This window comes from Phyllobates terribilis, unplaced genomic scaffold (genome assembly GCF_046119375.1).
Source record: "Phyllobates terribilis strain yellow unplaced genomic scaffold, ASM4611937v1 Scaffold_2__4_contigs__length_985480577, whole genome shotgun sequence".
In the NCBI taxonomy this organism is placed as follows: domain Eukaryota; kingdom Metazoa; phylum Chordata; class Amphibia; order Anura; family Dendrobatidae; genus Phyllobates; species Phyllobates terribilis.
Genome location: NW_027362762.1, coordinates 331,006,124 through 331,027,887, shown reverse-complemented (window position 1 = coordinate 331,027,887; position 21,764 = coordinate 331,006,124). Strand labels below are relative to the sequence as shown.

The 21,764-nt window shown below is 44.6% G+C and overlaps 1 protein-coding gene across 3 annotated transcripts in view; it reads right to left on the bottom strand.

The window, feature by feature from the left end:
• HERC2 (HECT and RLD domain containing E3 ubiquitin protein ligase 2) overlaps window positions 1-21,764 on the bottom strand; it is a 164,430-nt gene that overhangs the window by 110,112 nt on the left and 32,554 nt on the right. For 2 of the 3 annotated variants that reach the window (XM_073664526.1, XM_073664527.1), the window contains exons 7-20: window positions 20,609-20,762; window positions 18,896-19,006; window positions 18,121-18,292; window positions 17,770-17,943; window positions 16,176-16,364; window positions 14,050-14,201; window positions 13,798-13,955; window positions 13,402-13,515; window positions 12,742-12,993; window positions 12,440-12,633; window positions 4,328-4,528; window positions 4,020-4,248; window positions 1,852-1,976; window positions 232-410 (exon numbers count right to left, since the gene is read on the bottom strand). In XM_073664526.1, coding sequence (XP_073520627.1) covers window positions 232-410; window positions 1,852-1,976; window positions 4,020-4,248; window positions 4,328-4,528; window positions 12,440-12,633; window positions 12,742-12,993; window positions 13,402-13,515; window positions 13,798-13,955; window positions 14,050-14,201; window positions 16,176-16,364; window positions 17,770-17,943; window positions 18,121-18,292; window positions 18,896-19,006; window positions 20,609-20,762 — 2,404 coding nt within the window. The remainder of the gene's footprint in view (window positions 1-231; window positions 411-1,851; window positions 1,977-4,019; window positions 4,249-4,327; window positions 4,529-12,439; window positions 12,634-12,741; window positions 12,994-13,401; window positions 13,516-13,797; window positions 13,956-14,049; window positions 14,202-16,175; window positions 16,365-17,769; window positions 17,944-18,120; window positions 18,293-18,895; window positions 19,007-20,608; window positions 20,763-21,764) is intronic. The other variant, XM_073664528.1, reaches the window with a different exon arrangement.

Sequence of the window (21,764 nt, the reverse complement as noted above, 5' to 3'; positions counted from 1 at the left end):
AGCAGTGGCGGAGACTCAGCGCAGGACCTGGAGATAGTTAGCAAAGGACAATTTGTTTTGGGTTTTTTTAAAACAGAAAACTCCTGCAGCTGGATGATCAGGGTTTTCCAAAATCGTAATACCCCTTTCATTACATAGCCTTGAGAAAGGCTATTTTTGGTAATTCATGTAAAATCCATTTGAATGGTCAAAAGTAGGACAGAAACATCACAAAAATGCCACAATCCTTACCTAAGTAACTGCTGTATGAGCTGCACTAGAGGTAAGGTTTGCTTTCCTGCAGACTCATAGATCCCCGTGTTTATCAGGTCTTTATCCAGCGGCGTGCTGCTCCTATGCATCGAGGACACATTGGCCTCCTGCTCATCTACTTCTTTCTCTTTCTGAGCCTCTTTCTTGGCTTCAATATCCTATTAAAACCATCCCGACAACAGAGATTATAACAAAGTTCCAAACAACTACAATGGTCAATCAATTAATTATAGAAAAACGTGTTATTCCAGACACAAAAGGCCCCAATTCAGTGTTTTTGCCAGATTTCTGGTGTAAAAAACGGCAACATTTTTTGCGCAATATTAGTTGCGCAAAAATTTAGCATCTTGATATTTTTCACGACCATCCGGGCCAGATCCAAAAGAGTTAGGCGGATCGTAGAAAGGACTGGGCAAAACAATGCCTGTCCAACAAATTCTTAAAAAGGTACGCCACCTTAGTGGAGTAACTTACGCCAGATATGTACTCCACTCCCTGACTGGAGTAAGATTTATGGCGAGTGATCAGATGCACCTCATTCATTAAGTGGCGTGTGTCTCTTAATGAATTAGGCGCAACTTACTCCGCCGTGCCCATCATTAAGAAAGGCATACGTAACACCAGTCTAAAATTTTGCCATCTGTGCGATGAAATCACATTGAGAATATGTGCCTGCAATAACCTAGTAAGAACACAAACCACAGAAGCCTCAATAATATTTATTTTAGAGCACCATTGATTCCATGGTGCTGCCTCGTCCACCTATAGAGCCCAGCTGGACTGTGTACCCAAATATCCGCTCCCACTAGATGTTGCGTGAATAGAAAGTGCTAAATGACTATTACAAAGGCTGAAACTTCTGGATGACATCAGTAATAAAAGGAAAGACCTCTCTGCATCTCACTGACGAAGAAAGCCGAAAACTTTCAATCCACGTAGGAGCAATATCATGTTTTGGCCACAAGATGCCCTCGTTGAGCTCCTCTGATGTTCCCCGCTTAGGACTGCTTCGAGCCACTCTGTGCATGAGGACCGCACTCCCAGCTGGACCACGCTTTCTCCCCACTCTACAGTGGTATGACTTGTGTGCCTAAACACGAATCACCGCTCTAATTCATCATAATACCACAGTGAGCTGCAACGATCAGACCCCGGATTAAGGGCAGAATCACTGGGATGTTAATAAGACAAATCTGCCACTATTCCAGCCGTTGTAATAGTTACCTAGCACCCTGTATTCACGGACTATCTACTGGCAGCAGACAGTATACAGGCACATACTCGCAATGTGTTTTCAGTCTAAATATTGCGTTTCACTTGGTAAAGGGGGTGCAGATTCCCAATGTTTCTGTTGTAGCTAGCACTATAGTCAGTTTGGTCACAGAGGTGTAGTTATATTATATTAGTTATCCAGTACTCCCTTTACTGTCCCCTCTGCATCTATAAATAGTGGGATTCATTTAAGTAAGGATATTTAATGCGATCTTAAAAAATGGAGGGGGAACAGCGCCATTACAGAAGAGAAAGCAGCACTATAAACTGCAACTAGGAAAACAGATAAAACACAAGCCATGAAGTAGCGCTCCAGCCATGCCGTACCTGAATCTCCGCAGTAATGGCAGTGTTCAGTGCACACTCTAATCCTCCATCAGCCATCAAGCTGCTCACCAACAGGTCAATCATAAAGCGGCGGCCTGGACTTATCGACATTTCATTTCCAGATGCTAAATATAATCGTGAAAAAGTGAAAACATTAAAACTATATCCATAATGATCTCACAGCGTCATGTTCTGTTACATTTCACATCGTATTAACTGGAGGTCTCAGTGTTTTCTCAGCGCTGTACTATACCCAGATATAAAAGGTGACTCACTTGCATCACAACTAGTTATCTGGGTAGTGCCATGCTGGGAATAATCTCACAGCCTGAACTGAAGGCATGTGTAGTGAAGTAAGGTGTACGGCTTCATCTGCACCTGTGCAGGACCTCCTTCACTTAACCTTGCGGCACCTGGAGCATGCGCAGTGCACAGAGGAAGCAGCGATTAAGTACACCCCGATTTACCACCCATGTTCGAGACATGCGGCTTTAGCCCCGACATCCAGGAACAGCACCAACCAGGTGAACCAGTGTCTGGTAATCTGTATACAGCAACAATACAATAGACAGTTTATGTAAAAACATGATGCTACACATATTAGAGAGCATAATAAAAGAGTGGAGGATGTAAAGGATGAAAAACTGACAGGTTCCCTTCAAATTATATCAAAGCGACATGCAATCCTTTACCAGAATGGCTAGTAGCCTTGATGAATTGGCCACTTGATCTCTTCTAGCAATACTGGCGCTTCGCACTCCAGTCTTGATCCAGAGTGCGCTGGAGAAAGATGCGCCAAAATCATTAGGGGGTGTGCGCTTCTTAAGAAATGTAGTGGATCTGTCAACTGCTGAGCATCCCCAGGAAGAAGCAAGACGAAACGCGCGTCGGGGTGAGAAGACACAGCAGTCATTCTCTGGATCCATATACCTATAGTTAATCTCTGCAGTATTTGAGTTCTGAGGAGGGATTTTTTACACATAATCACAGCCTCCTTGAAGATGCTATTGGTGACTTGGGATACGTTTACAAAGCGCTTTTGTGCAATATCGCTAGGACCGCTTTGTTACTGCCACTAACAATATTAAATAAAACTATCATTGACTATGATTAAGTAACAGGAGATAATAATGACAAAGTGACAAGAGACAAGGGTGTCCTATTAGATCAAGTCCTAACTCCTCTCTAGCTGTTATTTGAGAGTGCCTATATCTATAGGAGTTATCTATGCCACTGGGCACACCTTGTGATATCAAAGAAATACTTCTTGTAGGTTTTATATTTAAAAATTTATATTAACATATGTATGGTCATGGAGCCCTCTAGAGGCATTTTCTGTTTTTTATTCTGATCATGTACTTGATCACTTGTTTGAGTATTTATGTGATTTTTTTTGAATAAAGATTGAATATTCTTTTAGTATATTGTTGATGGAACTCTATTTCTTTGGGGTGTTTATTACCCTGAAAAAGGTTTATATGGAGTACATTACTGCCTTAACTTACATCACTTTTATGACGTAAATTATGATGAATTTGTCACCCCGTACTTGGCCATGCCCCCCCTTTCAAAAAAAAAAATTAATTTGAAAAAGATTTCTGGTGCAAACGGTTTGATGAATTAGGTCCAAGTCTAACTACACAACTCAAGGTCATTTTGAGTCTTCACCGGAAGCTTTTCAAGAAGGACAGAAGGGGTAAGCGAAAATAGAATGTATACGTATATACCAAGACATTACATATATATCATAGGAAACTTGGATCTTGGCGTGAATTAGGCACCAGGAGAAGCATCAGACTCCTTGTTTTTGCCCTTTAAATGGAGAGACTTGCAGCCAGACTGCACAGTGTCCCTGCTCCATTAATAGAGCCCTCAGGCTCAAACAGAATTACTTTAATACAGGAGCTATATTAAGAGACAGTTGCTGATGTAATTGCCTCTTTGAGGCAGATGATGAGTTTCACCTTTCCAAAAGGGGAATCTAAGATTCACAATTAACATTTAAAAAGGGACAAACCTGAAGAATCCTTACACAAAATAAAGCTGCCCCAGTGATTAACCACTGCCGGTGGCCAGTTGCTTGTATTTGAGAGGGGAAACTACCTCTATGATGCAGGCTATATAGAAAGGAAGACACTAGCCATGAGAAAGTCAACCATCAAACATACCTGCATTAGGTAGCAGTGCCGATAAAGCTCTGGCTCTTTCCTCAGCTGTTGGCAGGAGAACAGACCATCCACTTTGGAGAACTGCTTGGGCGGCTGACTGCACAGTGTTCAGCACTCCAGCGTTACTCGCCAACGTAACCACCGTCTGCTTCACACTGTTCAGCAAAGTACTTCCAAGTCCGAGCCCTAGACACTCAGGATCTATTTGGTGGCTAATGGCAGCATGCAACTGGAGGATAAAGTGTTGTGTTAAGAACCAGCTGACAGAAATATTGCAAATCCCCAAACCCCCAAAATAAAAATATTACCTGCAAACGAAGAAGGTTGAGTGTCGCCACAGCCATGCATTCCTTCTCCTGAGGGGGTGGCCAGTCTGAGCTACCATCCATCCCTTCGCTAACTTGGCGCAAAAGAAGATCAAGTTGTTCAAAGGTCATGGAGCACACATCTACCACAAAAGGCACACGGAGACCAATGGACCACTCCGAGCAGGAAGACCAGGCGAAAGTCTATGAAGAAATGCACACGCTGGGATTAAAGGATGGTGGTTGCTTTTCTATAGAGGACAAAGAATTACATGTTCCTCTCTCCATTTGTTCCATTTTTAGGGGAAAAACTAAGAGAATAATCAAATACTTTACTGAATCTGCTGTTTCAATAGAAAAACATTGTACTGATATTTAACAATCAAAATGTTCAATTTTTTTTGGTTACAAATGGCAGTACATGTTCTTTCTCTTATCGCTTCATTGGGGGACACAGGTAACCATGGTTGTATGCTGCTGCCACTAGGAGGCTAACACCAACGCACAAAAACACCCCACCGACTGGCATTAAGTTAATCAGTTTAGCTTAGTGGTCAGTAGGAGGTGGACACGGGTCTTTCATTAGACCCAGATCTACCTCGGCTTTTGTTGTTTTCCAGTAACGTCTCCCTCTTTTCCAGGTGCTTCCCCTGGATTACCTCTGAAGGGATACAGTGTGCGACAGTCACACTGTACTTCCCACGTAGAGGCTAGGAGTACGGCATGTACTGCCACCCTGTATCCTAATATGTCCCCAGCCCCTAACACATAAAGAGTGTTCAGGTGATCCGATAGTCGGTCCTCGCCCTCCTCTACTGCTCACTTGCCCACCAGAGCCTGACGGTTTCAGGAGGGATGGACGTCCATCACCCAAAGAGGCCGGGAAGTCTTTTGATCTCATTACATCTTCAGGGATGGAGAGGTACTTTTTCCTTCTCTTCATTAGGTTCCCAGTCCAGAGGCGACAAGGAGAAGACGAAGACAGAGAGGAAGATGAAGAAGAAAGAAGGCAGAAGATTCCATTTCAAGGGCCCCACTTGTCCCCCCAGGTTTATCACGTCGGGGCTGTTTTTATTGTTTGTGTGGCAGCGAATTGTGTCTGGGCGCTTTGGTCCGGACTGTGTGCTTATCTCTGCAGGGGCCCCGCTTGTCTGTGCTCCCACGCAGCAAACTATCCCTGGGCATGATGGTTTGGGCTCTGGGCCCCTTCCGGGCATCTTTTTCAAGCCTCCGTGCCACACACACACACACACCCCCCCACCCACCCACCCACTCACCCTCTGATGGCCTCACCTTCTAATTTAGGCCCTGGCTTCTGTGCGGCCTAGTTGCGGCGGTTAGCTCCGTCCCCTACAGTGTACTCATCGAGTGGGCTTTTTCTCCCGCCCACTGTAGCCATGCCCCTCCTTTTCCTCAATTGGCTTTTTGTTCCGCCCCCTCCCTCTGGCCTCATCGAGCGGGCTTCTTACCTCTGCAAGCCCTTTTTACTTCAGGAGGCCCTCCTCTTCCTCCTGCCGCCACCATTTGCCGGCATCCGGACAGCCTGCGGTCGCTCTGGGCTCTTCCCTCTCTCAGGAGCATCTCCAGCAGTGGCTCTTGGTCCTGTGCATCCTCTCCATGGACTACTGGCAGCAGTCTTCAGCCTCTCATTGCTTCTGTGGGTAAGCTCTGCGCTGCAGACTGACATTCTTTTCAGCAAATCTTTACCTGTCCCCTAACCTCTGGCATTAGTTGGTGTCTCTACTATAATGTCCAAGTCTAAAGGAGAGCACTCTCGTCCTCCAGCCTCTACTACTCTAGTAAAGCACTTTGTCTGCTCTTCAAGTAAAAACAGACTCCCTTCAGGTCAGACTTCTTCACCCTGTCAGGACTGCAACAATCTTCCAGCTCCTGCTACGTCTGCAGAGAGTGTTTCACCTATCCCGGGGTGGGCGACTTCCCTGTCAGTCTGTCGCAGACCTTACCAGAGTATCTCAGACCCTGGTATCTGTGCTAGACAGATTACCTACCCTTTCCTTCTGCCACAGCCTTTGGATCACAGGAACCCCCGGCTCAGCCTACCAAATTTGTTGTGTAAGATATCTGGGAGGAAAACCGTTCCAGGTCCTCCTCACGCTCCCTCAGTCCTCCCGGTCCTCATCCCCTGACTTACCTGCTAAGTCAGACTCTGATTTGGTTACCGATCCTGACTCTGACATGGACTGACCAGGTCTCTAACATGCAGGACATAGTTCAGAGCCTTATTGCAGCGGTCAACAAGACCTTTAACATTAAGCATACTGCTACGGAACTTGCAGAGCACGTGGTTTCATGTAGACAGTATAGACCAACCCCTTCGCTGCCCATAAGGAATTTGAAGAGGTCCTTTCCAGGGAGTGAGAACACCCGACCAGACGCTTTCAGAGAGGGAAAAGTTTCGGCATCCTGTATCCCTTTGACCTTACTGAGAACTGGACCGCATCCCCGATGGTGGATCTTCCAGTCTCTAGGTCATCTACCAACACTGTACTTTCCGTTATGGACGGGGCATCCCTTAAGGACTCCAATGACAGACTCAGAGCCGTTTGCCAAATCAGCCTTTGAAGTGGCTTCTTCCACATTGTGTCCTGCCTTTGCCACTACATGGGTATCAAAGTCCATCTCTGCATGGGCTAAGCAACTCTGTCAAAGCATCCTCTCTAGAGCTCAGCCTGAGAAGTTAGTGGATTTGGTTGACCAGATCTCTCATGTTGGGAAGTATGTGGTATCTGCCTCCTTAGACGCCGCTTCATGTGACGCTTAAGCGGCCAGTAATGTAGTTGCCATTTGCAGAACCATTAGGCTAAATGTGTGGCAGGCGCACTTGTCCTCTAAGACGTCCCTCACCAGTCTACCTTTCCAGGGATCAAGGCTCTTTGGTACCAAGCTGGACCAAAATTATTAAGGAAGACACAGGAGGGACGAGCTCTCTCCTTCCACAGGCAAAACTTTGTCGCCCTGCACCAAAAGGCAAGATTCGTTCCTTTCGGCGTTTTTCATCCACGGGTGAACCCTCACGCCGGTGGAGGCCGCAGGCACACAAGGAACACAAAGAGTTTCTTTTAAACCAACACCTTCATGGCATCCACGCAATGTGCAAGGCATATCCTCCAGGGCCAGATCTGGCAAGTTCTCCTCCGCATGACTTACCACCACCCAGAGACTCCTCCAGGCTGGGCGGTCGTCCGCTGTATTTCAGGGACGTCTGGTTAGCTTCCGTCGAGGATGCCTGGGTCAAAGAAGTTCTATCTTCAGGATACAAAATAGATTTTGTTTCACGGCCCCGAGACAGTTTCTTCTAATCCCAGCCCCCAAAGAACCCCTCTCTGGTCCCGGGGTTTTTCACAGCCATTGCCTCGCTCCTCAATTCAGGAGTCATCGCTCCTGTTTCACCACAGGAACGTTTCACAGGCTTCTATTCGAACCTCTTCGTGGTTCCAAAGAAGGATGGAACGGTTCGACCCATCCTGGACTTAAAATTACTAAACAGAAGGGTTTGTCTTCACCATTTCAGAATGGTAGCTTCCATGGAGTTGCAAGAGTTCCTGTGCTCTATAGACATCCAAGACACCTACCTTCATGTCCCTATCTTCCAAGGGTACCAGAGGTACCTGGGCTTTGCGGTACGTCAGGACCACTTCCAGTTAGTCATCCTGCTGTTCGGCCTTTCTACTGCTCCCAGAGTCTTCACAAAGCTAATGGCTGCGGTAATGGCCCTTCTTTGGGTCAGGGACCTAGTGGTCATTCCCCATCTCGACGACATTCTCATCAATGCTCCATCCTTCTCCCTTGCCCAGGAAAGTCTTTCCATTGCTCTCGATACTCTCTCGGCTCGTCTGGCTAATCAACAGGAAGAAATCTTGTTTAGTTCCTACACAGCGTCTGGTCTTTCTCAGCATTCTTTTCAACACGCATCAGGCCAGGGTCTTTCTTCCCAAGGAAAAGAGGACAGCCCTAAAATGAGGGGTTCGCTCTCTTCAGGCCTCTCGACCTTCATACCTCCGCTCGGCCATGGTGGTCCTAGGAAGGATAATGGCGGCAATGGAGGGGATCCCCTTCACACAATTCCACACCAGGCCGCTTCCTATCCCAGTGGAACAGATCTGTCCTCTCTCTGGACCATCCAGTTCGGATCTCACACTGGGTCAAGGCGACCCTGAACTGATGGCTGTCTTCCCCTCTCACTCGTCAGGGTCGATCCTTTCTCCCCGTTCACTGGCAGGTGGTGACAACGGACGCCAGCCTCCTCGGCTGGGGAGCAGTGTTCCGCAACCTTATAGTCTAAGGGACGATGGTCGCAGAAGGAGTCCTCTCTGCCTATCAACATCCTAGAGATCAGGGCCATTCTTCTGTCTCTTTGGCACTGGCAGAAACCTCTCAGGGGCCTACCAGTCCGAATTCAGACAGAATGCCACAGCGGAGGCATTTGTCAACCACCAGGGAGGGACTCAGAGTTCTTTGGCATTATCCGAAGTCTCCAAGATCCTTCTCTGGGCAGAGAGCAGGGTACAAGTGATATCTGCTGCGCATATTCCCGGCGTGGAAAACTGGGCCGCCGATTTCCTCAGTCACGAGGGTCTCGCAGCGGGGAAAATGGTCTCTACATCAGGACGTCTTCCTTCAGATTTGCCTGAGGTGGGGCATCCCGGTTTAACAGGAAGGTGCGGCAGTTAGTCTCCAGATCACGTGACCCCCTCGCAGTGGGAGTCGACGCGCTGGCAATACCTTGGTCGCAGTTCGCCCTTCCCTATCTGTTCCCGCCTCTTCCTCTTCTCCCTTGACTGTTGAAGATCAAAGCAGAGGGGGTGCCAGTCATCCTGATCTCCCCGAATTGGCCCAGGAGGTCCTGGTATGCAGAGGTCGTCAATCTTCTCTCAGACGCCCTTTGGAAGCTCCCAGACAGGCCAGATCTGCTTTCTCAGGGCACCATCTCCCACCGGAATTCTCAGTCGCTCGATTTGACGGCGTGGCTGTTGAAACCAAGGTACTAAGAGTCTGGGTTTTCAGAACGAGTGGTTCAGACGATGATCCGGGCTCGGAAGACTGTCTCGAGTATACTACCGGACCTGGAAAGCCTTTTTCCGTTGGTGTGAGAGTAATCATACCGCACCTATGACTTTCTCCCTTCCATCGATTCTACCCTTTCTACAGGCCGGGCTTGACGCAGGACTTGCTCTCAGCTCCTTGAAGGGCCAAGTCTCTGCGCTTTCTATCCTTTTCCAGAAGAATTTGGCTTCTCGTTCTCAGGAAAAGACCTTTCTTCAGGGAGTGGCTCACGCAGTCCCTCCGTACCGAACGCCAGTTGATCCTTGGGACCTCAACCTGGTCCTGGAAGCTCTTAAGAGTTCCCCTCTGCGAGAAGTGTCTCTGCCCTTTCTGTTTTGGAAGGTGGTCTTCCTGGTGGACATCACTTCCATCCAGCACGTGTCGGAGCTGGCGGCACTCTGACGATCCCCTTTCCTGATCCTCCACCAAGACAAGGTGGTCTTGAGACCGGTGCCTTCTTTCCTTCACCTTACACCTCAATGAGGACATCGTCCTCCCTTCTTTTGGTCCGGCTCTGTCTCACCCTCAGGAACATTCACTGAATAGGTTGAACCTTGTCAGAGCAGTTAGTGTTTACCTTGCTAGGACCGCCCCCTTCCGGAGGACAGATTCCCTCTTTGTTATCCCTGAGGGGGCGAGGAGGGGCCCGCTGGCTTCCAAGGCTACAATTGCTTGCTGGATCGGGACGGCAATTCTGGATGCGTAGCGCAGTAAGAACAGGACTACTCCCCCCGGGATTAAGTCTATTCTCTACCAGAGCGGTGGGCGACTCCTGGGCGGTTTCGTCGTAGGGCATCCGCCCTACAGCTTTGCAAAACAGCAACCTGGTCCTCTATCCACACGTTCGCCAAGTTTTACAGGGTTCATACCTACGCTTCGGCAGATGCCAGCCTAGGTAGGAGAATCCTGCAGGCGGCAGTAGTTAGTTCTCCGACCTGAATGGAGTTTTTTTACTACTGTTCCCCTCCCCAGGGACTGCTTTAGGATGTCCCATGGTTTGTGTCCCCCAATGAAGCAATACATGAAACAGGATTTTTGGTTACTCACCGTAAAATCTGTTACTTGGAGCCTTCATTGGGGGACACAGCACCCTCCCATTTTGACAGCTTTACGAACAGTTATTATGTTACAGTTTGTTTTTTCTCTTGTAATTCTGTTTAATGTTGCTTCTCCTAATGCTTGTACACTAACTGATTAACTTAATGTCAGTCGGTGGGGTGTACACTGCCGGGGAGGAGCTAACTTTTTCTGTGCATAGTGTCAGCCTCCTAGTGGCAGCAGCATACACCTATGGTTTCCTGTGTCCCCCAAAGAAGGCTTAGAGAAACAGATTTTACGGTGAGATTTTACGCTCTTCAGCTCTGCCAGTCTAGATGGTACGCCCCCTTTAGAGCAGCTGACCTTACTGATTGGCTGTTGCGATGTAGATGTGACGTCAGCGCCACAGCCAATGCCAGGCACCGAGACTAGCAGCGCAAAATTGCTAGTGAACCTCAGAATGTGAATACAGCGCAGTTTATTGTTTTATATAACTGCATCCAGGGTAGAAACTTAATAGTGGTTGTCCACTACTTTTTCATTGATGACCTATCCTTAGAATAGGTCATCAATGTTTGATCGGTGAGGGTGCGACACCCGGCACCCCCGCCGATCAGCTGTTCTCTGTGCCACCGGCGGCGGCTGCCAGCTGGAACTGCTAGATTGTGGAACCGGCAGACTTCTGGTAGTGTCCACGGCAGGGTACTGCACATCCGTCTCCTATTGATTTGAATAGGAAGTGGATGTGTAGTACCTAGCTGCAGCGCGCACCGATCAGACAAGGATGACCTATCCTTAGAATAGGTCATCAATAAAAAAGTAGTGGATAACCTCTTTAATTAAAAAGGGAACAACCCCTTGAAGTCCAGACTGGTCAAAGAAGAAAGTGCCTTGTTTTATAGCCTATAAAGAAACTGAATGCCATTACTTTATTAAAGTACAAGTAGGTAGAAGGTTAATAGAATCAAAAGCTGTAATGTGGCATAACGTGAAAAGTATTGACTGATGATGGAAAAAACTAAATGCAATGGAAATGGTCATGCATCTGCATCTTAAAGGCAACCTGTCAGTCTATGCATGTTGCCCAAATCATGAGAACCATAAATCAGCGCCTAACTGCACGATTACAGCCAGGTGTACCGTTCTCTAAAAAGCTTTGGTGATTCAAGAGAAGATAGTTTTAAAGGCCGGCAGGGGACCACAGAGAGAGACAAGACTAGTCCAGCACCGCTCTAGGTGATTCACAAGTCTCGTCCTATATGCATATGATAATTAACTAGAGTAGTGCCTGACTAGCCTCGTCTCTCCTGATAATCCCGGGCTGGATCTTTAAACTAGGGTCTTTCCAAAACACATGAGGGTTTCAGAGAAAAACATACCTTGCTGCAATCATGCACCAAGGCTCTGATCTATGCTGTCCGTAGATTTAGCAGCATGAATCAACCGACAGGTTCCTTTTAAAGAGAATCAGAAAATGACCTATTGCTTAAATCACGTTTGTGTTTTCTTTTTTCTTTTTTTTCCAACTTTAGGCAATATTTTTTTTCATATCATAGTCTATATTAAAAAAGAAGATCAGTAATTAGCAATTTTCACACTGAGGAAAATTTAGACTCAGATTTCATGTCATTTAAGGAAGTTTTCAGCAGGCTCATTATGATTACAGACAGGAATACAATGACAGGTACCACCTCTATACACAAGAACCACCAATCAGAATAGGCAACGTCACAGCTGACCAGCTTCTCCTCCTGACCTTTGCATGTGCCCATTAGATGCTTCCATACAAAAGACAGGGATGAAGTCCGTCTATTGCTGCTAATTTAGAAGTGGATTTCCGAAAAGAACATGAATACGAGTCTAGAATAGCCCCAGTGGCCAGTGTAAACATTTTTAGAATGACTGTTATTTAGTAAAAAAAACACACTTAAAACACAAAAACTATAATTATTTTCTGCTTACACTCGCCTTAAAAGTTCCAAAATCCATTGATCCACATAGGCAATAACATACCTGAGCAGGTCCACATGCAATTCCTACTATGTGTTTAGAGTCCAATCCAGGTAGAGCAGAAGGCGTAGGTTTTGCAATACGCAAGGTGTCAAAGTGCTGGTACTGATCATTGCTACCCCAGCTGTAGACTTCTCCAGACTCCGTGAGCGCCAGGCCATGTGTGGAGCCCACAGCTACATCAACTACCTTCTTGCCTACAAGATACATTAGTATTCTGTGACTTATCTTTAGATTCATAGTACTGGAGTCCTGATATGACCAATTTGTCATTTACCATTATTACAATTTTATCAATCACTCACCTTGCAATCCATCAAGTATTTTGGGATATCGGACATGTTCCTCTGTCCCATGCCCAAGCCTCTGATTGTCTCCTTTACCCCAGGAATAGACCTGTCCATCTTTGGTGATAGCAATGGAAAACTGGCTGCCACAGCGGACTTTTATTATGTCCAGGTCTTGAAGTTTCTCAATCAGCTTGGGAGTTTTACAACCATCACTTCCTCCTCTACCAAGCTTTCCATAATCCCCATCACCCCAAGACCAGACTTGACCTTCAAGAAGAAAAAAAAAAAAGTTACACTTCTGTGAAGTACTTCTGGACTGCCTGGTACGTTTGATTATGTCATTTCTAATCTGCAATCTGATTATTCTTTATGTCCGCAGATCGGCAACACGTTAGAGACAGCACCGATGTTAAATCCAAAACCCCAATCCACGTCTCCCAGCAGCCTCTCCATCCAAACACATGCGCCAAGACCCATCTCATAGGAAGCAATTAATCTATCAGCAGGATTGTAGCATAAGGAGGAAACCAATCTATTAACTATATTAAGAAGTTGTCCTTCTTTGGACAGAAAGTGAAGGCAGCAGCTGATTCCTATTAAGCCCCTGTTGTACAGTAATGGACAAGCCCTTTAAATACTCCATCTCAGATGTAGATATATGCCAAAATAACTCACCATTTTCAGTCACTGCCAGAGTCTGAGCATCTCCACTTCCACAAGAAACATCCACTACTTTCAGTCCTTTCAGCCCGGTTACCAACATAGGAACAGTCTGGTCTTCACTGGAGCCTAGAAGCACAATTATCACATTAACCTCTATGGTGCAGTAAAATGGGTTTGCAGCTCGATGGTGACCAGGATTTTTTTTATTTTCTATTGACTGCCCTAAATTTACTATATTCAAAAGACGCACTAAAATATTTCACCAGATATCGTCAGCTGTGCGACTACGACCTGCCGCCACTAGTGGGGGTCCTGAATGTGTACACGGCAATTTCTATGCAATTATTCAAGGAAATAGGATATTTTTGGGCTTCGCGCATATTTGTCTGTATAAAATGCTATGCTCACCGTGTCCCAGTCTTCCATAGTTTCCTCGGCCCCAAGTGTACAGCTCTCCATCATTAGTGATCGCTGCGCTGTAAGTGCTGCCGCACCCAATGTGACCAATCTGCTTCCCAGTCTGCTTCCCACACAGGGCAGAGATAAGCTTAGGCTCTTCTAAAGAACTAGAGAAAAAAAAATCAGGAGAGTTATAGTGATCATCATAAAACCCGAATAAACACAAGCAAAAATTAGTATTATATGCATTAAAAGACATACACAGTGTCTCCATGACCAAGTCTTCCGCCATCGCCACAGCCCCATGAATATAGTTCACCAGTGGCGGATAAGGCCAGATAATGCTGTCCGTCAGAGTGGGCCGCAATCTTCACAATATTTCGGGTGGAAAGGCCTTGCACAAGCTGTGGTCCCTGCAGAAGTTATAAAGAGAACAGTATAGAAGGGCCGTGTCGTCAGCTGATCACCTAGTGGGTTCAATACCTGCACCCCAGGGTGACATGAGCGCTGCCAGGCATGTACACACTAGTGGCTGCATGAAGATCAATGTAATATTAAATGTTGTGTAACCAAGAATTCACTGAATTATAGTCCAAACCAGTGTAAGAAAAAAAAAACGTAAATTTACCAACTTAACACTTTGTACAAAATTGTCTTGATAAAACATCACTTATTTTATACCGCTAAAAATCGGAAAAAGTGAATTAAAAAAAGTTGTCAGGCCAAAAACATGTCCTTGACTGAAAGCAACCAATCAAAATACATAGAGGCTAGAGTAACCCTGATAGACCACTATATTGTCCCTACTTTGTCACCATACACAATTGGTGCCCCCGCTCAACGTTGGTTCTCCCTGGCTGGCCCTTTAAGGGCTTGCCAAGGGAAGACATGGAGTAACATCCAGACAAAGTTATTCGTACCAAATAAATTGCTTCATACCAGCCGGGGTGAACAAAAAAGTAGATATTTTTGCAACTCTAAATTATAGACAAAATAAATGCGTCAAACAGATGACGAGCACAAAAGTTCATTGATATGGTGTGCTCTCATGCACAGTTATATAGGCCAATAATACAGTATATACACGTTACCGCAGGAATGGCATACACTCTTAGACAGGGATGAATAGATTTATATGAAAACCTCCAAGGATGCATTATTCCAGATGAGTTTCCCCTAAATAGGTGAATTTATTAAATATGTAGCCATCCATGTAATACAAGGACTGATGAAGTCCACCAGAATTGGTAGGTGCCTCTACAGAGCCAGGGGAAGAGGGCCACTCCACTATAATGCCCATATGCAACATTCCTTTATTCCCCCCTATATCAGCCATGGCTAGGTGTATGGCAGACACTTTTCCTCCAGTGCCAATTTTAAGACATATCAGCCATCAGCCGAGTATTCATGTGTAGGAAAAGATAGCTCAGGAAAGATCGCTCTTGGCCAAATGAGCAATCCGCTTACCACTATTTAAGATGTATGGGCACCTTTAAACTTCTCTATAGAAATATTAGCAGACATGCCTGACAGTCATCTGTTACCCTTTATATAACACAATGTATGTGTACGCTTAAAGAACTGGTGGGGAAATGGTGGGAGAGTGCTGCTAGCTCCCCCATTGCTATATTACGGCAATGAATCTGACATAAGGCATAGTAAAGTCTATAGCAGCACACTACTCAAAGCCAAAAATGACTAACCCAGATTATCTCTGGTCTCAAACGTACATGGTTCTATCTCTATACATAGGTTTTCTACATCTCTTATTGTAGCAATAAAATACACAGACACAAATTACTTAAAAGGGGTATTCCCACAAACAAAAGTTAATTTTAATCAATTGATCTTGGAATAAATAGTAATTTACACAGTTGGATGGGTTTAAAAATAATGTTCCTGTGCTGAGATAATCTTATAAATGTTCCCCTGCTGTGTACTGTGTAATGGCTGTGTCTGACCGTACAGGAACATGGTCTGATCATACCACAGCTCCTGGGCAGGGGAGGAAGCAAAAGTGTATACAGACATTAGAGTATGGGATCACAGCTGATTCTTTTTGTGAGGTAAAACACTTCACTGGCTGTTTTTAAGCAATGTTTTACTTAACAGAAAGAATCTGCTGTGATCCCATGCTGTCCTGTCTGTATACTCTCTTTTGCTTCCTCCCCTGCTCAGGAGATGTGGTATGATCAGACCATGTTCCTGCACAGTCAGACACAGCCATTACACAGTACACAGCAGGGGCACATTTATAAGATTATCTCAGCACGGGAACATTATTTTTAAACACATCCAATTGTGGAAATGATTATCATTATTCGAAAATGTATTGACTAAAATGTACTTTGTGTCGCAGGAAAACCCCTTTAACACCTTCTACTCACCAGTGTATTGTTGTTGTAAGTTTGGGTGTAAACTTTGCCGTTTCTGGAAAGTATCAAAAAACACTTCTCCGCACAGGCAATGTGTGTAACACCCAGAGTGGCAAGAGCTTCACATTGTAGGGGGCCATTCACATTCGAATAATACTTCCAACCCAAAAGACCCCAGCTGATCACCTCCTGTAAGGAGCCCTAAGAAACAAAGAGGGAAGACTGCTATGATAAGATTATTCTAAAATATCTATGATCAAATGTACAGACACCACACAATCCCATCTGCAGTCTACTGGAACCATTAGGAAGTTGTGTGAACAAAACAGAATTTTCTATATGAAAGAGGCTCTAAAGGAATTTTCCAGACACGCGGACCCCAACTGACTAGAACTATGTATAACTTGAAGATCACTTGGGGTTTGACCGATGAGAACCCCAATGATACAGAGTTCAGGGCTCCAGAACTCTGAGGCTCTTCCGCAGCCTGTTTGGAATGGATCTGCTCCATTCATTACATCATATACATATCAATGAATGGGACTGCTGGAGAAAGAGTCCACGCTCGGCTTTCTTCAGCAGTCCAGTAGACAATTAATGGAGTAGACACAGAGCATCCCTGTCAGCTCCATTCCAGACGATGCTGCACAGCTCCCATCTTGGGATTGATGGGGGTCCCAGCAGTCAGACCCCAAGTGATCAGCAAGCCATTCCCTATACTATCGATTGGGAAAGAAAAAGCTCTCCTGCTTGAAGGGTTATTCCCAAAAAGAGCACCTTATCTTCTTTTATTTGCACTGTTTATACACTATCATCTTAATATAAAAATATATTTAGAACATTCAGCTTAAATTTAGTCCATCAAGCTCTTCTATAAAAAGATGGCCCTTTTATAAATGCCTACTTAAAATACATGTGCCCTCTAGGATCGTTAAGTCGTAGGAAAGACGATTCTTGTGGGTAATCCCAGTCAAATCAGCTGATCAAGCGGCAGGTCTGTAGTCTGTGCCCTATATTATGTAAAGCAGACCTTGGCTCCAAGGCTAGAAGGAACAAGACCCTCGGCTCCGCAGAACTTATTAATAATGACAAACATTTTCTATACTTTCCCTGAGTGAAGAGCTAAAAACAGTCTGCCAGTCTCACTTAGACGAATCGTGGCCATCAGGTATTACATGCATTTATACATTAAAGGGGTATTCTCAAGTTTGGAAATTATCCCCTATCCAATGGTTAGTGGATAACTTCCAGATCGTTGGGAGTTCGACCAATGAGAACCACACCAATCCCAAGAACCGGGGCTCTTTGATGAAGCGGTGGTCGATCATGCACTCTGCTGCTCCATCCATTCTGAAATGGGACCACCGGAGATGGCGGAGGACTGTGCTTGGTTGACCTTCCGCACTCCCACAAGAATGAATGGACCAGCAGTGCGCAAGATCCAACACCGCTCCAGTGACACGAGGCTCAGAGCACCAATTCTCAGGATCAGTGGGGCTCTCAGCAGTCGGACCCCCAGCAATCGGAAAGTTATCCCCTATCCAGACTTTAAAACTACCCCTTTCATAGGTAAGAGAAAAGAGGAATGGTGCAACGACCAGCATACCTTATGTGAGGTTGGTGAGCTGCACTGCGGAGGCATGCATGGCGCTGCCAATCGGTCTAAATGTGCCATAACAACAACAGCAGTTTGCCTTAAATCAATAGCTAGCTCATTGTCCTGAGGCAATATCAGATACCGCAAAAAGTTTTCATTTGGGCTTAAAGGACATGAAAGCACCTAGAGAAAAAAAATATATGCATTTTAACTTAAAAACCTAAAAAAGGCAGGAGAAAACATTGATAATCCTTCCCTATTGTCAGGGGATACCCAGAGATCACACAGTCGTCCTTTATAAAATGATGGCATATCCAAGCAAGCAGCTTTCATTGGAAAATCCGTTAAATAAGAACACACCTGAATCTCTTTTTCCAGGTTATGAACATCTTTATTGCACACAATACTCTGGAAGCGATGTAGTAGAGGGAGGAGAGGGGCGCTGGTTCCCTGGGCCGACCTCTCGTTATCCGTTTCCCTTGTTCCATTGTCCCAGAGTTGAAGTAGCAGCATAACAGCAGATAACATTTGGCTAAGGAAGGGGGACACAAAATAAATGCACATTACACACTTTATTAGAAAAGTTTCTCAAATATATACATCTCCGCTATCAAACATATATCACACAGCAAAAAGGGGAAAATTAACAACAGTTAGTTGTTAAAGGGGGCTTGTTAGCAAGTACTGACATTATAAAGTAAGCACATAGCCTTGTAGGGTATATTATAGCCGATAAACACCGTATCTTTATTGTTTTAATTGTTGCCTCCATTCTGCAGCAATTGAAGGTTCATCTAATATGCTAATTAGGGTGGCTGAAGCACCTTTGGTGTGGCTAAACAGCAGGGTAGTTGGAGCACCTTTGGTGTGGCTAAACAGCTCAAGTGCACTGCTCCACCCAATGGTTTTGCATGCCCTGCCTCCCTCACTGTTGATTGACAGCGCTGGCTTACATACACATCCTGAATGTACCGTCGAGATGCGCAAAGTAATAATGCAAAGTAACTGGGAAGTCATCCTAAAAATCAGCAACACTATGGAAAAGAGGAGAACACCTCTAACAGGCAGTCACTGTGCAGAATATTATTCTATATAGATTTGGACAGAAAAGTCGATTTCTAAAATCCATACTGACCTTAGAGTGCCTCTCTGTACAGCGAGCTCCAATAAAATGGCAAGTGCTAAGTGCTGGTCTTGAAGTGGAATGTTTGCTGCACCCCGAGGACTTTGAGCACCGTGGATATCGCTGGAAAAAAAAAAACAACAACCACCATGAATAAATTCATCTACCAATAAGAAGAGAATTAAAGAAACACTAAAGAAAGAAAAAAAATAGGCACGTAATCGAGCTCATCAAGAGGATTCATACGTCTTTATTGGCTCTTTAGTATCCCAATTTGCATAGAAAAATAACCGGGGGTAAAAAAAAAAAAAAAAGGACCATAAAAAGTCATCTATACACGTTTGTATGAAAGTATTTAGGAGGGCTAAAAGTGTATTGCTTTTTTATTTTTTTTTATTTTTTATTTTTTTTGCAATTGGGTTTCATTAACGATTTTGCATGGTATGCCGTCTTTAACCCCTGTGTTGCACTGGCTATTGCTGACTGCAGAAGGAGCTAACTGAGATCCATCAGTCAGCCCACCATGATGATCTGATGGGGAGATTGTAAATCTTTTCACAGTTGAATGTCCAAGGACACAAGGATCCTTTAAAAGCCAAAAGGGTGTAACATTTTTAATGAAGCTCAATTGTAAAAGAAAAAAAATTGTCCCCAATGGCCAACGAATTCTGATGCAAATATAAAAAGTGTTACTCATTCGCTGGCAGGTATACAAGAGGAGATAGTTGGGAACCAGAGTTAGCTATGAATGCTCATTCGACAATTATTGGTACACTTATATGCACATTACTGGAACAGGTATTGGATTGAAACTCTTCTTGGTGAAGTGGAATAAAAATTGTGCTTCCTAGGACATTTTGAGCCAATAAGCAATTTAGCCTCAAAATTAGGGGCTACTTATCAGAGTTTGGTGGTTGCATAATATGATTATAAATGGTCATTACCACGTGGTGCCTGCAAAAGATGCTCAAAGATGCATAAGGAGTCTGGGGGTAAAGTGAAGAACTCTTGCTGAATAGTGAAACATGTCACCTACGTAATCAATACTCATTGAGAAGTAACAAGACGAGCTGGCCCGATTCTTCGTCGGCATCTTTATACAAACATTTAAAAGAAAATTACAGGCCCCGAATTCATTATTTGTAAGTTCTATTTTGCTCAGTCATTTTACTTTTTTTGCCTTATAATTTTTCGTACTTTTTTTAGCGGCAAATTGTTTAAAATGGCACAGAAGGGTTTATGAATTTTATACAAAATCAAATATGTTATTTCTGTCTTTTACTTTTTATGCACTTTGTTACAGGAAAAAGGTTACATGTTCCATAAAAATGTAGCAGGCAACCAACATCAGCGCAAACATCTGTGGTACAAAACATAAAAAAATTCTCTGGGATCTAGATTACAAAAACCACCCCCACAATGGTGAACAGAGGGGAAAAAAAGGCGCAGATGCCATATTTTATTGGGGCCATTCTGAAGAGGACCTGGACCTTTACCTCCCCAGCTATCGGTCTCATCGATGCAACAAGAATCCATGCACGGATCATTAATGAGTAATTAGTACACCATACATAAGAAATGATAAGTAACAAAAATGTTAAAATATATCTTAGAAGTAAAAGTAATTGATGATTTAGAAACAATACACACAATTAGTTATAAACTACTAAGATTAGTACCAAAAAAGAAAAAAAAAAATGTTCAAAAACGTCACTGCAAACTCACCCTGTAACAGACCTTAAAAATTTAGTGGCCCGCTCAACAACTTCAAGCCAGACAGATGAAACTGTGCCCTCATCAAAGAGTGAGGCCTCCGGAAGTGCACGCAGGGCATCCAGCGATTCTTGTAACAGTTCACTACAAAGATCTGCATCCTCGCCTGGTTAAAACAGAAAAAAGAATAATAATTATTATTACAGGGGTGACACAAGCCCTTTAATCATTAGGAGACAGACTTCTAGGATCCCCACAAATCATAAGAATAAAAGACCACAAAACTGAAGCTGCCTTCACAGTTTCTCTGCCGCACAGGGGCATTCCCGGACACTCACTGCAGAGCGGCACTATTTAAGGGAAAGGAGACGGCAGCAGTTCTCTGCACGGTCGGCTGGCAGAGGTTGTTTCTATACAGGAAAAAAAAACTGTGAAAGGGATGCAGCAAGTAATCATTGAACGATTTGTCCACTAATCAGACAATCCCTCCTGAATCCCTATGTTTCTCTCCAGTAAAATAATAACACTTATACTTACCTCTGATGTCATTCCAGCGGTGTCTCTGGAACTCCCATGGATCGCATGACATTATGTCACACAATCACTGTGGCCAATCAGCGCTGGCTTCACTCTTCCCTCTTTCGGACAAATCAAGACTTCCAGAGGAAGTGAGAGCTTGGGCTGCTCGCTCACCTTCTCCGGATAACAAATTACGTCTATAAGAGGGGAGAGTGAAACCAGCGCCAATTAGCAGGGGGCATCTCATAACATAATGTCAAGCTATCCCCGGGAAAGCCAGCGCAGACACCGCTGGAACGTTGCCAGCACCGGAGGGGGGCATAAGTGTTATTTTACTGGCGGGATAACTTCTGAATCAGTGACAGATGAGTTGTTCTAAAAAGCTACGGTCACATGCTGATCATTATTACAGCTTATGAGCAGCAACAACAGGACGTTTTAAAAAAGTATGTACACATTGTAATTAGACCTGGTACTGCAGTATCACAGGCAGACTCTTCTGTTTTCCACAGACTATAATGCCTTATGGCACTGATGACTCCTGCACTTTTCCCATGCCATCCACTTATACAATAGAAGTAATCATTCTGGCTCCTTTCTGCATGTTCTACATATACACACACTGTTCAAACACCAAAGTGATGCAGCT